At 27.7% G+C, this 18,776-nt stretch overlaps 1 protein-coding gene across 1 annotated transcript; it reads left to right on the forward strand.

Annotated features, from left to right (window-relative positions):
• The first annotated feature begins 778 nt into the window (after nt 1-778).
• On the forward strand, nt 779-18,114 carry LOC145832532 (uncharacterized). Its single transcript, XM_082939846.1, has 17 exons — nt 779-1,010; nt 1,291-1,398; nt 2,263-2,396; nt 3,629-3,773; nt 4,984-5,061; nt 5,289-5,390; nt 5,911-6,049; nt 7,507-7,711; nt 8,166-8,438; nt 8,862-8,959; nt 9,290-9,401; nt 9,687-9,851; nt 10,287-10,407; nt 14,186-14,604; nt 16,093-16,145; nt 16,655-16,735; nt 18,018-18,114. Exons 1-17 carry the CDS (start codon nt 779-781, stop codon nt 18,112-18,114), a joined length of 2,562 nt encoding a protein of 853 aa, XP_082795972.1.
• Nucleotides 18,115-18,776: the final 662 nt, after the last annotated feature.

Raw genomic sequence — 18,776 nt, forward strand, 5'->3', positions numbered from 1 at the left:
TATACACTAGCAAAGAAATTGATCTACTGTTATTACAGTAAAAAATAGCTTATTGCTACAAACTTTATTAGAGGTAAAGGTATCTTGATTTTAATAGTGATGTACCGGACTCACTATTTGGGTCCGGATCCGGCTGGATATTGCCATTTTTGTCTGATATCCAGATCCGGCCAGATCTTGATATGAAAAAAAAGTCTGGATCCGGGTCCAGTACATCACTAATTATAGATTACAATAAATGAGAATTTAATGTTAAGATCAATGAAAAGCATAGTTATGTTTAAAGCTTTATTATTTTTATTAAGTTTACTCTTCTTTATACCCTCGAACTAAATTCTACCCTCTAATTCTTCAAAATCTCTTCTTTATACCCTCGAATTAGTATGCAATTAAATTAGTCAAAATCTTTTTTTTTTTTATTCCAAAAAATTTATCAAAACAGTCATACAACTTAAGTTAAATTTATTAGAAGTAATAAAACTGTTTGTACTTTATAATTAAATAAAACATTTATTCTAAATAATTAAAATTTAAATTATAAATTCCCTAAAAGGTACTGCTTTACTTTGTTCTTTCTGAAAGAGCAATTTCAATGTACCACAAGTTTGATGCAATAAAAGTTTGATTACTTAGCATAACAGCATTTCAACAAATCAATGGGTCTATAAAACTATCACTTGTATCAATTTTTTCATATTTACTAAAAATTATACAAATCAGTGTAATCCAAACAAGTATTGTTTCAGGAGCTTTTTATTTAATATTATATATTTAAAAAATGGAAAGTGACCAGACCCATGACAGAATACAAGCACCGCCGTTAAGTTTAAGCTTGCAGGCAGCATCTGTTGACAGTGGCGTGATTTCTGAACAAGCAGAAACAGTGGCTTCTGGATCAACAGAAATTGTGGCATCAGAAACAGCTAATCAGAATGAAGATGATAAGAACGAGGAGTTTACGAAGCCCACTGCTGTTGAACCTTTTGATGAGAAACAGGATGAGAGCGAAAGTGAGTACTTGTTCAAACGATTTTCACTTTTAGGAAATAGTTTTGATATATAATTCTGATTAGAATTAAAAAAGCTTCTAAATACCTAATCTAAACCTATCTAATTAAAAAAGTTTCTTCTCAAGAATTCATTTAAGTGTTTTTGTGTTTAACTTTTTTTTTAATAAATATTACCTTTTGAAATTATATTTTATTCTTTGTTGCCTTTGATTAAGGCCGTGAGTATGTTCTTTTGTTTTAAATTGTTTATTTGCTATATAATTTTTTTTTAAATTTACAGTTATGGACGTCCAAGCAGATGATGGCAGAATACCGAGGCCAGGTCACCACACCGAGAGCGGACCAACATTGAGAAAAACATTGAAGCCAGTAAAGCGCTACCAGCAAGGTTTGATGTTTATTACATTTGTTTACATAGTTTTAATTACTTTGAAGTAGTAGAGATGCCAAAATTTTATTGCTACATTACTGCATTAGTATTATGTATTAAGCAGTATGATTTACACAAGAGTGGAGCTTTAAACTTAAAGAAAAAATGTAATTTTAGTATTTTTTTGTTATGTAAAGTGTTATAACAAATTAAGAATTGTGAAAACCAAACTAATTTTGTTTGTTTTACTATAAAAATTTGCCTTAAACAATAAAAAGTTTTGTAAACTAGTATTGTTTAATTTTTTCATTTCAAGCTTGAAACATTGTAAGCTAAGAGTTGATCTGAGTTTGTATGATTAGGTACAAAAAATCTTATCACAACTGTGTAACCTATTTTTTATAGTTTTTTACAGCAGATAGTTTTTTAAAGAAAGGAAACCGTGGTAAGTACAGCACACTTTTATGTTGACCACACATTGAGTTTTATTCAGGAGTTTTAATTTGTGCAAATTAAAATAACTTATTTTAAACACTTTCAGAATATTAAGTTTTACAGTTTGTGATTGGTTAAATTTTAAATAGTAGTAAACATTTATGAAAATAAAAATATATGTTATCAAAAGTAAGTTTAATGATTTTAAATATTTTCAGAGAATCTAAGTTTAATTTCAAGTGACTCAGAATTTTTTGACTCAAAGAGTGGATTTTATTTTAGAAAATTAAAATAAGTCATAAGACTTGTTTGATTTAAGTTACAAAAATTATCTAACAATCTTCATATAACACTAGTAGTTTTAAGGTGATTATATTTTAAACTAATTCTTTTTTTATTCATGGCCAATAACTCAATATTTTTCCTCTTATATCTAATATCACACAGGGTTGGGTGTGAAAGAGCACACATCGGACTTGGACGGAAACGAGGATGATGAGGACGAAAAGTTGAGAAAGATAAAGAAAATTTCAACCTGGTGCAAAGAGGACAGACTGAACTTCTACTCCGCCGTCTCCTATGTTAGTAGTAATTCAGTAGTATAAATCATATACATTTATTTATTTTAGGCTAAAAAAACTGGAATAAAAAACTTTTCATCTATTTTTTGTAAAACTTCATAAATAATTTTTTTTATTTTATTTTTTAGGTTATAATGAAGTTCTTTTTAGTAAAACATTTTTAAAGAAGTGCTAAAATCTGTTGTTTTCGTACTAAAATGAGTTCGTTTGTATAAAAAGTAAATTTTTAACATTTCATTGTTTAGTTATCTTTCTGTGTTTTAAAGTTGTCTAATGGTTAAAAAAATTCATTTTAAGTATAAAGATGGAAAATGCTCAGGTTCGACTAAAAAACAACATATATCTTTTTCAAATTTTATTTTAATTCTTAAAACAAACTGTATTATCTGTGCAGTTTAACCTTTTTTTAATGTATTCAATTATACGGTAGCAAAGTAAATGACAAGGTCAAATTCAATAAAACATAATAAAATTTCTGCATAGTTCAAAAACTTCTTACCACAAGGATTTTATTTCAGCTTGGCTAGAATTTATATTTTGTTCAGTTTTTGATACAACTAATCAATTTTACTTAAGTGTGGTCAAAAAACATAAACACATAATATATCTTCTAATTGCAACTAACCATTTTAAGCATTCAACCTATTTTCGAACCTTAACTAGTTAATTATTTCTATCCCTGAAGGTAAATAGAGGTGTGTAAATTAAATACTTTATTTACAACCAGGTTTCGGTGACAAAAAATTCTGACCTCTTTAAGTAAAAAAAAAACTAGTATCCTTGAAGTTAGAATTTAATAAAAAAATATAGAGAATGTATTATTACATATTCAAATACCAAATATAGTGCCACGAAATTTTTGAATATGTGAAGTAACTTCTACTTGTAACAGATTAATTTTATCTTGAATTTTTATCCAGTTTTAATCAAAAAATCTGTTTACGTTTAAAAATATTCATTTTATTTTATTTTTATGAACTTAAGCCCCAACAATATATTTTAGTATATTTTTTCTCATTTTAATTAATAACTTTAACTTTAAACTATTTATTGAGTTATTATTATTGTAATTTTGTTTATTATTTTGTTTATTTATTTTTTGTTGAATAAAAATGTTTTTTGTTTTATATTTATTTTTCTCATTGTGTGTCCTGTTTAAGTTGCTCAGGTTTTGGTGCATGAGCCCAACATTGTACAATAAACAATATAATAATTAGAAAAACTCTCAACAGTGTGGCAAGAACTTCGGGGGTGTGCAGACTTACATGCAGAAGATGCTGATCAAGAAAGGTGTGAACAGAAAGTGCAAGTCGAAATCTCAAATAACGCAGATGTACGAGCAAACATTGGAGGAAGCCATGACGTTGCTGGGTGAAGGTTGGTGGTTTCTATGCTTATGATTTGTTTATTTATATATTATTTATTATATCTACTAATGTATATATAGATTGATTATATAACTATTTGTTGTACTTATTTAACTCTGGCGTGCATAAGAAGTATTGTATGATTTAGAAAATTTTGGTGTGCATTTGATTTATTTGGTGTGTGTATATAATATTTTTGAAAACATATAAATTTAAGTCTTGTATGCTTTTGCTGTATGAAGTTTGGTGGTTTTATAAATGTAATATATTTCTTACCATGATACTCTAATGGTTGATATTGTGTGCACATTATTTTTTGGTACACTTGAGGAAGCCATGATTTTTTTGAAGGCTAGTGTTAAATACTATGATTTGTTGATGATTTATTTAATTAATCTGGCATATGATTTGTTTGGTATTTTTTTTATTTGGTGTTTTAAGTGTTTCATCTTGTGTACATACAATTTGCTTAATGTACAGTTTTTGTGTACAGTTAATGTGAGTTTTTAAACGACGATATAATATATTATTACAATGTGATTTAATTGATGTAATATGATTGTTTTGTGCAAACACTATTTATTTGCCAAATAACGCAGATGTACTAATAAACACTGGAGTAAGCCGTGACATTGCTGGGTGGAGCTAAGTGTGCATTTAAACATAACAACTTTCTTACTTAATATGCATTTATAAGTTATTGTGAATAAGGTAAAATTAATTTGATGATTTTGTATGATATTAAATGGTGTGTAAACGTTAATAAATTATTGTATATTTGAATAAGGTATAATTATTTTAATTATTTTTTTATAGTTTGTATGATATTAGTTGGTGTGCAAGTATTAAAATTTTGGTGTGAAAGTAAATATAGTATATATCTAACTATGAGATCTCGGTAACTTATAAGGTGTAACCATAATATTTATTTGGTGTGTTGACGTGAAAATTATTTATTTGGTGTTAATAAGTTGGTTTCTTTCAATCCCAGTTAGTTATTCTACATGACTTTTGAAATTAGTTATATAAAATTCATTTGCATTTACTTTCTGTAAAAATATATTTCTTACAAACTAAAGTATCTATTTAAAAACACATTTAAATGTATTTTATACTGTAGTAATAAAGTTTCATAATGTTTCTTATATTCGAACTTTAATGATACTTTTATACAGTATAAATTGTTTAATTTACAAGATAATATTGATTTATTGTTACAGATAAAGTTGAAAATGTAGGAGACGAGCTTTCAATTGTGATAAATTACGGAAAACTTCGGAAACTCTACAACAATGATGGTTTGTTTTTCTTCTTTTTGTATGAATAAAATATCAAATTATTTTGTTTGTTAAGAAATTTTATTTACAAATTTCAATATTTAAAGTTTCAATTTATTTAATATATTTCCCATATCAAAAAAATAACATTTATTTCAAAACGATATTGTGCCGATTCTTCAAAAGCATTTTCAAATTTTTTATACAAGCACCACTAATTAAAAGTTAATATCTTAATATTTTCTTAGCTGCGTTCTTCAAGAAAGGCCAGTCAAAATTCAAAGAGATGCTAGAGGAAGGTCATACAAATTTGACTAAGAAGAGAAAAAGAATTCAAGTCAATTTACATGGTTCGTCACGTTTTATTTATTTTTAAATATAGTTTTGTTTTAGTTGTCATTTTCTTAGTTTTAAAAGCGTTGAGGTAGAAAAATTAAAATCAACACATCCTGCAGTCACATTTGTTAAAAACACCCTTTGGTTTTTAAAGTTTATTTAGTTTGTCTTATAATAGTTGAGTCTTAAATCTTTAATGAAAATTGTACAATATGCAAACTTCCAGGCCTACATATGTTATCATTATAAAAAAAAGTTTGAAAAAAAAAATTAAAGCTCAAAAACACAGTTTTAAACTCATAAATGAAGAAATTTAAAGTTTGTTGCAATACGTAAACATAAAACAACATTTGTGACTTAAATACTAATTATGTTTATTAGTAATTTTATTTGCAGATACGTATAATAACTTATTACAAATCACTGTATATAAACTAGATACAAACAATAAAATTTATCATTATTCCATTTGTTTTTAGACACTGCTTGTATTTTTTAATATAATACTTTATTTATTGTTATATTTATTTGCAGATACGAGCAAACTGCCCACGGAGGAGCAACAGGTGCAGAGGAAGATAAAAATCCCGGGAAAAATGATAATAAAGCTGGTACCTTACACCATGTTCGCTTACAACAGGGTTAACATGGTCGGACAGAACCCAACTATCAAGTATGTTGTCTTGATGCTATTAAGTTGTTCAATATGTTGCTTTAAATATGTTTCTAGTACAGTCTTTCTAAGTTGCATCTATTTTTACAACCATTGTAATCAATTGTAGTTGTCGTTTAATTAAAGTTGATAACTAGAATTTAAAAAAGTGTGTTGTGTTAGAGATTTTTTTTGTGTTGGTTTATTGTAATAGTTTTAGTTCTTATAATTAAAGTAGTTGTAAGTCTTTTGTTCGTAAATGAATCTGTATATATTACAATTAAATAAACAATTATACCACGTCATTAGCAACCACAGACAGTCTAATTCCCTTTGTTTTTGAATAACACCTTAGCTGAACAACTTGTAGTAAAGTATTCTTTGCAGATATTAAGGCATATGGGGGGTATGACTTTTTTTTACTAAAAATAACATTGGATCTTTTATAAAAGGTTGAAGAACAAAATACAAGCCAGTTTTTATAGAATTAAAAAATCTTTTTAACTTTTGAGATATTATAATTTTTACAAAAATTTTCCGATACAAACGTATGGACCGCAGATTTTTTGGGATCAATTTTCTCGGAAATTTAAAAAACCACTAGAAATCTATCTTCTCCTTCATTTTTTGAGCTAGAGACCTCAAACTTTCAGGAAACGTTCCTTTTATAGTTTAAAAGTTTTGAATGTTGGAATTTTAAAAACATTAAAAAATAAATATTTTAGAATAAAAAACAAAAAAATAGGTAGTTTATTAAATAATAATTTTATTTTTCAAAATTAAAAGAATTCCTGCATTCAATCTTTTAAGAATTTATAATACACTTTCTGTAAAAATTTGAATAAGATTGCTTAAAAAATGAAGAAGGAGATAGATTTTTAGTGAAATGGTCTTTTTTCGCGTTTTTAGTTTGCGCCTTCTATTAGGAACCTATTGCGGTCACCGACTTTGATCGCTAAATCTTAAAAACTTTTGAATTTTTTCAAGCGGTTAAAGATTAAAAACTCTATAAAATAAGATCAGCTTGTAAAAATCAAGGTGGACCCTATGCCCTTAATTCTTTTATGCACACCAAAAATGACAAAGTTTTAGTAAACATGTCGTGCAAGCAAACCTCACCAAGCGTTTAGTCTTAGCAACACAAGTTGTTTTAAGCATTAACTTTAGTTTGTTTCACATTCACCTTTCACCATCAAGTAACAAATTTTTTTATGATCAGATGCCGTTTAGTTTTCATTATAAGTCCAATATGAACCACTTTATTTTAAGCAACTGTTTTTAATATTTTTTTATGCTTAGAGTTGTTTTAATTTTAACAAACCAAAATTCAAAAATCACAGATTCGAGATTTTCAAATTAAAATTTTATTCAAATAGAGTCTATCTATAGATAGATATTCTATCATTCTAACAGAATTATTTAATCTTGTTAAATTCTTAACTACAATTGATATTTTAATTTTATTCAAAACTGCGCAGGTTCGAGATGCCGATGGACAAGGAGATACGCCACATCAAGGAGTACTTGCGCACCAAGTGGCAGTTTTTATCGGACCGCATGCACTCCATAGCGGGTCACGTGAGAAGTAATAAGAAGACGAAGCACAGCGTGGTGCACACAGAGCAGCTGCAGTTCTTCTTCGCAGAGTGCAACAGGAGATGCTCGAAAGTGCTCATTCACAAGGTGCGTTTTGTTAGATTAAAAAGTTTACAAGGTGTGCTTGTAGGGTATATTATTTACAATGTAATGATTCATAAGGTTCGTTATTTTATTGTATATGTTTTGGTGCTCATAAAGAGACAGACTCAATTAGAACTTCATTTTTTATATATAGCTTTTTAAATTGTTTAATTTATTGTTTTCACTTTTTACTTATACGATAAAGGTTTTGTACAAAAAATTATTTATATATTAAACTACAAATCTTAGACTTAAATTTAAGTAAATGTTTGATTAATAAAGATTTTTCAACTTGCTTTAAATTCTAAAACATACACTAATTAACATACTTTATGGAAGGCTCTGAGATCAGCGTTAGCATACCCATTCTAAAATGATTGCACCAATTATTAATTAAAGCTGCGGTAATCTTAATAACTAGTTTTATTTTATTAACCATTGTATTTTATTTTTCCAGCTAAGCAAACTTCGTGACGGGTTCTACATAACTTACTCCGGCCGGACCGCCACAATCACTAACAAAATGAACAAACAAATCATTAGTTCAGCAACCCAACAAACTTCTGTTAGCAATGTCGATTCGTCCTCCAACATATCTCCCCAGCCGGGCTGCTTGAAAAACGACAAGGGAGAAAACGACGAAACAGCGACCTCTGGTGTGCAGAAATCACCTCATCACCATCAGCAGAGGAGGGCGGTGAAGAGAAGGAGAGTAGAGTTAGGAGAAGAGGTTGTTGTATATTTCAATATACAAACGTATTAGTATAAGTTGAATGATATTGTATAAGTATGTGCATTTATATATATATATTAAATTTAGGTAGTGTTGCCATTCTGACCCTTTAAAGGAACAATTTTTTTAAGTAGGGTCGTTATAAATCTTTCATCTTCTTTCAACCTAGAAGTACTAGATTTCTTATTATTCACTTATTAATTCACCAACACCAGACAATTTAAGTAAAACATTTTTCACTTATCAATTTGCTGAAATGAAATTTTTGTAATTTAGACTTGAGGCTGTTATTTCTACATAAGGTTCATTGAAAAATCTTAAAAATACTCAATAAAATTAACCAACTCTCATATTTTATGCAGATGATTAGAAAATAAGTTAATGAAACTAATATAAAATGCATACAAATTTGCTCAACAGACGACGATGGGCGAGATCTACCTGATGTCTGGGAAGCAGGAGCAGGTCAGACTGAACTACGACTGGCCGGCTAGCAGCAAGCAATTCGAAGCAAACAGGTAAATTAACAAATTAGGTTAGCAACTAAATATGGGTAGCTTCAAATTTCCACTACTGCTTTTTTTTACCTGAAAAACATGCAGCTAATTTGCATATTTGCTGAGTCAGCAAAATAATTTTAAAGTTTTATTTTAATTATTTATTTTTATTCCCTTAACCCCAACCCACCTTACCCAAACATAAAAAAAATAAATCAAAAATTAAAATTTTTTTATAAAAAAAAAAAAATAAAAAAAATAAAAAAGCGAGCAGCAAGCAGTTCGAGGCAAACAGGTAAATCTAATCAAGTATTAAATGTAGTTAGAACAATTAATCATGGAAACAAACAGGGGAGATCACCCGATCAACGCGTTATTGCAAGCTTGCGAGGCCATGATGGGAAAGTGCGAGGATGATAAGTACAAGAGTGTGGGGGTGCAGTGCAAAATATTAGATGAAAATGTTAGATTTTATATTAAATACTTTATTTGTATACGTAACTAAATACAAACATGTGGGGGTGCATTGCAAAATATTAGATGAAAATGTTAGATTTTGATTTTATTGATATTTTATTTGTTTACATAACTAAATATAATCATGTGGGAATGCAGTGCAAATTGCTGGATGAAAATGTTCGTTTTAGTTAAAAAATTGTTATTCATTATTTAGTTTTTAGTTTTAATTATTGTAATTACACGTAAAATGGTAAATTGCAATTAAAACTAATGAATAAAAAAAAAACAGAAAAGTGAGCTTGACGCTCACAACCGTTTGAAAAAGTCCTGGGAGCAGCTCCATAAGGAGCAGGAGAAACTCCACAAGGAACAGGAGAAACTCCTGAAGGAAAAGGAGAAATTCGCGCAAGAGAAAGCTAAAGCGAAGAGCGAGATGATGAAATCAAGGAACCAGGTGAGAAGAAATTGCCCCTGGCTTTGAATATTTTTGTTAAATAACATGTAGACTACTTATTTTCAAGGAACCAGGTATAACCATAAAGAAATTGGACTGCCCCTATGTTTAATATTATGTAGACTGTTTAAATTTATATTTATATTATATGATTTTGATAAAGAGGTTTGGCCGCCCTCGACTCTTACTACTAAAAAAAAACTATAAACTACGGTTGTTTCAGTGTATGTTTTTGAAATATGTTTTTTATAAAACGGTTAAAACTACAGTTGTTATACAAATAATAGAGTGGATCTATATATTAAAGTGGAACATTATCAAAGTCTTTTAATTTTCTAACATTGTATGTTTTGGGTAATACTTTTCAATGCAATACATTGGCAACTAAATAAAAATTAAAAATTCACAACTGAATTGCAATAAAAAATTAACAAGGTGAGAAGAAATGATAGTGAAATTATGGGGCCTCCCCAGAACAAAAACTTCAAAAAGTTTGCGTTTCCGCCGGTGAGAACAAAGTACCAAGTTCCGAAAATACAACATCAGCAGATCACCGGTTCGTATAATTTATGTGTTCATTTTTACAATTATTTAAAATATACTGTATTGTTGTCTACTAGTAATCTACTGGATTCAAAAAAATAGGATTCGGCTAGATCCGGACCTTGGTCTTATTTTGAAACTAGGTCTGATCGGATCTTATATATCTCTTAAAACTTTTCGTAGTATCTAATTTAATTTTTAATAATATCCCAAAATACTTCTTTTTTGCTTTTTATTATGAACTTCAGAATATCTAGTGTAAATTTCAAAACACCAAAATATGTCTTTGATTTTTTTTTGCAGAAAAAACTAAAATTGATTAAGTACATTCAGTGACTTACCGGGTCCATAAGAATAGGATTCTGCCAAATCCGTTTAATATTTAAAAATCAATATCCGGTCGGACCAGTTTCTGAATACTAAGATCCGTTAGATCACTGGTCTATGCTATAATTATTGGCTTTTAAATGTATTTTAGGTAATATCTACATAATGTATGGTGTTTAATATTATAATAATTTAATAATTTATACATTAATAATTTAATACATCATATATTGGTCTTATTACAGGGTTGCCACACACTCAGGGAACTCAGGGGATCTCAGGGAATTTTCAAATTGTAGAAAATCTCAGGGAAACTCAGGGAATCTCAGGGAAAGTCAGGGAATTTTGGCATTTTTCTTTTAACTCAGGGAAACTCAGGGAAGTTTTGATTTTTTCTCTAAATTTCAGGGAAGTTTTTAAAAATCTCAGGGAAATTTTTTTCTAGATCTAGAATGAGGTTTAGTTAATCCAGTTTCAATATTTTGTTCAAAAGTAGTAATTTTTATTATTTAAGTGGTTATTTAGAATTTTTTTAGCCTTGCGGCTAGTTCTTCAATATTCTTAGTGTTAAAATTGTAGTTTTTTTAAGTTTTAAATTTATATTTACTTAAGTAAAATCAAACAGTTAAAAAAAATAAAAGTTGTTGTTAACTATTCATTGAAAAGTTCTAATAAACTTTTTATTTTTAGTTACTTATGTAGTTTAAAAAACACTATGTTGTACTATTAGTTCTTATTTTTTAAATAATAAAGTTATTTGTTATTTGTTTACAACTACTTGTTTTCAGTAAAAAAAATTAAAATGAATACAGATTAGTGTTGTATTACTTTTGTTAAAAAAATAGACAAGGTATCAGAAAAACAGCCCAAGCATTCCTTTCATGTATGATGATGTACAGAAGTTAGTATACAAGTTAATAAATATTGTTTTTACTACTTCTTTCATGGAAGCCCATTCAAATGGAAAAAAGCTACTTGAACTAAATAATTAGCATTTTTAAAATAAAAGTTTTCACAAAAAAGATGTAGAGTTAGGATGTGCTGCTTCTACTTTAATTCAAGATTTGCTAAATCAAGGTAAAGTTTCTAACATTTTGTTCAAGTCATTTCACAATGAATGTAAACTTTTTATATTTGCTATAATAAAAAAATTAAAACAAGAATGACTGTTGGTTTGAACTTTTTAAGAAGGGCTGCTGTTTTAAATCCGGCATGTCTAATTGGAATGGGTAAAGACCGTTGTGTCAGAAACTTTACAAGGTCGGTCCAACAACTTGTCAGCATGAAGATACTAAAAGCAAAAGAGGGTGATGACAGCATTAATCAATACATTGATTAGTTAAGTTCTTCTAACACTGAAATACTTTTTGAAAATTTTCTTGAAAAAAGTCACAGTTTAGACACCTTTTATTTTGACACACTCGATATCCCAAGCAAGTATAAAGATTTAACAAGAGTCCTTGAGGCTGTTTTTGTGCTTCATAATGGCCAGGCAAGTGTTGAACGGGGCTTTAGCTTAAATAAGGAAGTAATATCAACTAATATGGGAGAGATGACAATAAGGTCCCGAAGAATGATCAAAGATCATCTATATGCAAACAGTCTAGAACCAAGCACAGTTGAACTAAGTTCTGAATTGTTAAAATTTGTAAAATCTTCTAGGGCCCAATATTTGGCATATCTTGAGCAACAGCGCTTTGCTAAAAATGTTCTAAATAAAAGTGATGCTTTGAGCAAGTTAGGAGAACAAAAAAGTAAACTTACAAAGCAACTCAAATGTTTGAATGAAGACTATGACAAATATACTGCAGATGCCAACAAACAGTCTGATTTAGAAGCAATGAAAGAATTATTAGCAAGAGGAATAGCTGCTAAGGACAACGCAAATAAACTTGAAAATAAAATTAAAACTATTGATTTAGAAATTGCATACTTAAAAAAACAGTATTAAGATTTTTTTATTAGGTAATGTGAAATTGTTTTAAAAACTATGATCAAAATTATGTTTTCAGTTATTTAAAATAGATTGTGTATAAACATCTAAAAGACATAAAAAAATTTTTAATTTCAGATATTTTGTATCAGTTGTTAGGTATTAAGTTGTACTTTGATATGAGATATTTCTTTAGCTATTTCTTTAAACTTTCTTTTTGCAGGTTTTTTTACAATAATGTTAAGCTTTTAAGTTTTATTTACTGCATTCAGAACAGTTGCTAGGAAAGACATACAAGTCATAATGAAGTTATTATGTATGCATTTATGTGAGTTCTTCATGTGAAATTATTATTATAGTATAATTAAATTTTGTCAATTAAAATGTCAAACAAATTAAACTTTATTCTTTTATGTAGAAAGTTAACTAACAAGTTTACACAAAGTTGTGCAAAAATTTAGTTTTTAATTTTTAATTGGTTTAAACCTTTTAAGATTGAGTTTTTGAAAACAGTTTTTTTCATAAATTTAATGCAGAAGCATACACATACAACCTTCCTTTTATTATTAAATAAGAAAAATGAGAATGAGGTATTAATAATTTGTGTTAGAAGAGAAAATATTTTTTTTAAGATTTGAAAAATACTCAGGGAAACTCAGGGAAATTTAAGGTTACTCAGGGAAATTTTTGGTCACTCAGGGAAGATTTTTTGGCTCAAAGAGTGGCAACCCTGTTATTAGTACCAAGAGCGAAGTACAAGCCTCCGGAAATACATCATCCACAGATCAATGGTTTGTTTATTACTTAATTAAATAACATATATGTATTTAGTAAACTTTAGTTTTGTTATTATAAAGTTCTGGATTGTGTTTTTGTTTAATTTCTTTGGATTTTGTTTTGTACTGTTGTTTACTTTTGTTTTAAATATGAACGTTTGTTTAAGATTGTGGTGATCAACTTAAAACGCAATGCGATATAAATCACTAAATTTAAAAGATATTAGTATACATCAATTATATAAAATGATGGTTTGCCACAAATGGTAAATCAGGGTGGGTGTCAGAATGGTACAGCGAAACTTTAGCACAGTGAATCGATTTAGCACGGTGCATCATTTTAGCACAGTAAGTCACTTTTGCACGGCGTTATTTTAGCACGGGGGTCACTTTTGCATGACCTCACTTTAGCACTACTGGATAACCATGAATTAGAGTTACATTATTTTTCTACATTGTGTTCTATACACTCCTTATTTTAAATGGTTTCACATATTTTGCTCTAAAGCGGGGTACCCCAAATTTTTAAGGCCCTCTCTGAGGAAATTAAAAAAGCTATGGCCCTCTTCAATAAAATATCTCAAAAAATCTACCTTCAAATGCGCCTAAGACCAATTTTGTTTTTGCTTTCTATCACCAACACCAGAATAAATAGGTTAAATCTCAAATTAAGGCCTCGTGCTACTCACGAAAAATATGAAACATTTATAAATAAAACAATAAAAAGTTACTAAACCTGTAATACTTGCTAACAGAGGAGGACCTGATGTCTTCAAAGTCGAACAAGGAGGTCATGCGCAGGAGAAACCTGTTCAAGCCCAAAAATCCCCAGAACAAGAACCACTTCAACATGGTCCCCGTCTTTCCCCACAATCACCATGGAAACCGCAAGCGCCCAAGGTTGGAACCCAACACCGTTCCCATACACCACTTGCTCAAGAAAATTCCCCCGAAAAATTCCCTTGCTACTCCAGGTGGTGACGTCAATGGGGGGGTTACGATTGTGGAGGGTAATGGGGAGGAGGTTGCTATGGCGACGGGCGAGGAGGTTTCCGTGGTGACCGATGACGTGGTTGCCAACAGCGACGCTGGTGGCGGGGATTATTCTGAGGATTTGGAGTCGATTTCGTCGGATATTTTCTCGAGAGCCTTGTTCGAAAATATGGATGATCAGGTTAAAATCGTTTGTTATTTTTATTATCTTTTGTAAAAAAATATGCTATTTTTTCCTTTTTTTAATTGGAATTTACGAAAATTTTTACGAGAATCAAGTTACTTACTTGTTTGTTTGTTTTACAGTTTTTTAGTTTATTTTATGTTGAAAATTTGAAATTTTAATATTCTGTCATACGGTGAATTATATTTTATCTGTTTACTTTAGTTTTTGACTTTGAGAAAATGTAAAAGCAGTGAAATGAATAAGTGAAATAGTGCAATTTATTTGAGCTGAATATTTAGCTGCTACGACAGTCAATTTGCATACAAGCAATTTAAATGTACTTTATTTGTCTTCGTTGCATAAAATTACTTTTATGAGGTTTATGAATAGAGATGTTTTTCTAACGGTTTAAATTTTAGATAGTTGGTTCCATTAAAATTCTAAATAACTTTAAAACTATACTTTTTCGTGTCTGACTTAGAAAGTTGAGAATTTATGTTAAGTGTAAATTCGAAATTATTCTTTTTTAAACAAACAAATATTTTTCATTTAAAAAAATCTTGATTGACTTTTAAAACATTAAACCAAAGAATTAAATCTGAGAAATGTTATTTTATAAAAATTATTATGTTAATCTTACTGTAAGTTGTTAATTTAATATTTTAATACTAAAAATTGTTCACTATATTTTCAAACTTAAGGTCCGTAGCTAAAAATCAAATTCATATGGTAACTTTTTATAAAAGATTGATAACTTTAAAAATTTTTTTTTACTTGTTTAAAATCACCACTATGTTTTACAATTGTGTGCATATATGTCATAATGGCATGTTTAGATCCAAGGATATTGTATACATTCAGCATAAGATTTTATAACTAAAGACTTTGAAAAAATATCAATACTTGAAAATAAAAAGAATTGTATTTTTTGAATACAGTGTTCCTGAATCGTGGCTATTCTGATGGTATCTTATTTGACTACACATTAACTTATTAAGTTTAGCAGTCTTCGCTAATACTAGGCTTTCTACTTATTTTGCTGATGTGATTAAAAATCAATAATATCGCAGTATGATTTTGAATTTTACAGCATTTTGAGTCTACATGTAATTACGCTTAGGATATCAATAAAAATAGCTGGAAGAAAATTCTGCATTAACACAATTTGGATTACTTGCTAGCTTTATGATTGATACTTATTGTAAACTGTTATTAAAACAATAAAAAATATTAAAAAAGATTGATCATTAATTTTTATTTTTTACAAATTCTTTAATCCTGCGGTTTCTTGATTTCTTATGAGATAAAAAATAACAATAACAGCTACATGTGTATAAAACAGTAAAATAGATAACAGATTATGACATCAGAACATTAGAGTCTGTTTGATTTCAATAGTTTGCTATTTAAATTTTAGAAAAGTTTTAAATAAAATGATTTAGTTTTTAATAAAACAATCTTTTTCATTAATTAATTCACCTCATTATTAATATTTGTTAGCAGAACAGCCTGGGATACCAATCTGAATATCAATCTATAGACCCTTTGATTGATGAGTTAGTTTAATACTTTTATTATTTTTAAATTCTTTTTTATTTACTTTATTTTTCAAAAACTTTTTTTGAAGAGTTTTAAAAATGTGAACAGTGTTATATATTTACCTTTTAAAACAATTTTTTCTTAGAATTACTTGATTAATTACAAATTTTATAAAACTTTTTCTAGCTGTTACAAAATATAAAAAACCATAAAGGTTAAAAAATTACTGATAAGCTTTTTTAAAGTTGATTTTCGCTTTAGACAGTAAAAGTCTTAATTTAGATTAAATTAATAAACAAATAACGTGTTTTAATCAAAATACTTCATAACAGGAAAAAAATTCCAACAGAAATTAAAAAAATAATATTAATAATGGTTTTACAACTGACTAAAATTCTAGCCCCAAAATACTAATAAAACATTACTAATAATTTTCATATATTAAAAATTTATTGATTTATACTGACGAGCTCTATTGTATACGACATAAATTAGATTAAAAAAGATATTGATATATTAACAACAGAAATTCTCAAAATTCGCAAGCAAGTATGATTAGAGCACTGTTTAACAATAACAACCCTGCCAACAACAACAACTACAATATGTGAGTTATAAATTCATAATTTTACACTTATGATTTTGTTTTTCTTAATTAAGGTTTTTTGTTGTTGTTTAATCAAAGTTTTTGTTGCTTAAAGCAGTTTGTATAAGTATATTTTTTTATAAGAGAAATTTTTATGTACCTAAAACATGTAAATATCTAACTATAATTTTTTACGTTGGTTTTTTTCTTTATAAAGATTGTTTGGTAGTTTAAACTAGATTTTGATGCTTGAAGCAATTATCAAAATAATTTAAATAACTTTTTTTTGCACAATTTTAAATTTATCTGTAGTTTTGACTTTTTAACATCATTTAATGTTTTTTTTTGTTCTAACTTAGTTTTTTTTTTTTTTACATTATTGACTTCTTACATTAAGCTGTATGTTTGAAACATATCAGATGTTAATTATAACATCATAAGCTCTAATAATTTCAATATTTTCTTATAAGAAGACTTGTTTGAGTTTGAAACAAAATTATTCATTCAAAATTTATCAAATAATAGTTTTTGTACTTCCTGTTTTAAAGTAAGTAAGGTAATGCTAAAATAAGAGTTAATAAACAACGTCATATATTTTGAAATGTTTTGAATTTTCTATAAATATATGTTTGAGCCACCTATCTGAAAAAAAAAATATTAAGCAAATATTGTTAAATTTTCAACTTATCGTTTTAAAGAACATATTTCTATAAGAACTTTATTAGTAAAAAAAATCTTTATATGTTGAATAATTTTCTTTTATCTGTTCCCTAGCTATAAAGTAAAACTATTTTAATTTTGTCATTACCTAATGACAAATTAAACACGACAATTTAACTTTTGATATTTTAAACTCATGCTTTTCTGAGTGGTTTTTTTATTATGTGTTTTGTAATTTTTTTTAATTCAAAGTTATTTTAAGAGTCGTTGTCCTTTAGACTTATAAAATTGAAATTGTATAATTTGAATTGTCATATAAACCTCATTTGATTGTTTTGAAAATTTTTTACGTTTTTTTGCAAATTTGAAACGTTTACGAACAGTATTTGATTAAAAATTTATTTGGAAACAACTAATTATGTAAAATACATACAAAACGTTTAATTGTTACATAAAAATAGCAAAGACAAAGCAATTAATTACTCTAAAAACTTTTTTAAGCTTTAAAGTTTAATATAATTATTCAAATATTATCTTGTAAATGCGTTATATTTTGCATTTAAGTCCATACATTTTTCTGAAACTAATGTCATTTTTAAATTGAATTATATTAACAAAGTTCAAATAAAACTTTTAATAACAGACAAGTGCCACAGGAGAATGTCAATAATAATGTTGATAACACAACGGATCAACAATTGCTAGACGATTTGATACCAGTTACTTCGTATAAATTCTAACATATATTTTGTATTTATTTATTATTTCAATCATCATGTTTCGTTCATTAAACTTTGTTACTGTTGTTGCCAATATAATTGTTTTACGAAATTTTTACTTCAAGTTTGTTTAAGAAATCATAAAACAAGCCTTAGCTAAGTCTTTGTGAGGGACTAAGGCATTGTTTAAAATATTAGAAACAATTAAAAACAGCTTTATGCTCACAACTAGAGAAAGTTGAAGTAATATTAAAACACAATTATACAGCCACATTCAATTATATGTGTATGATACAATAAACTTTTATTTGCCTGTGATATTTTTAAGATTAAAACCAGTAACTGTTTATTAGACAACCTAAAAAATAAAGACTTAGGTATTTTGAACTAGGAAAACAATTAAAGTTTGCTTTGTTATAGAAGTTGCTAACAAATAATTTTCTGGAAATATATTAGCAGAATTTAAAAAAATTACATATTTATCAGAAAGGTTAATACTGCTGAGAACCTTGTCTATTCTAAGTTACTAATATACAGGGGTGCCAAACACTAATGATAACTTAAAATAGACTGAAATTATTAAAAAATTTTAAGGATAACTCAGACTAGTTTAAATAAAAAAAAACTTAGGCTATTTAGGTTTAGGTTATGAATGAGATCTAGTTGTTCCAGTTTCTATACTT

This window comes from Thalia democratica, chromosome 3 (assembly GCF_965202585.1).
Source record: "Thalia democratica chromosome 3, ktThaDemo2.hap1.1, whole genome shotgun sequence".
In the NCBI taxonomy this organism is placed as follows: domain Eukaryota; kingdom Metazoa; phylum Chordata; class Thaliacea; order Salpida; family Salpidae; genus Thalia; species Thalia democratica.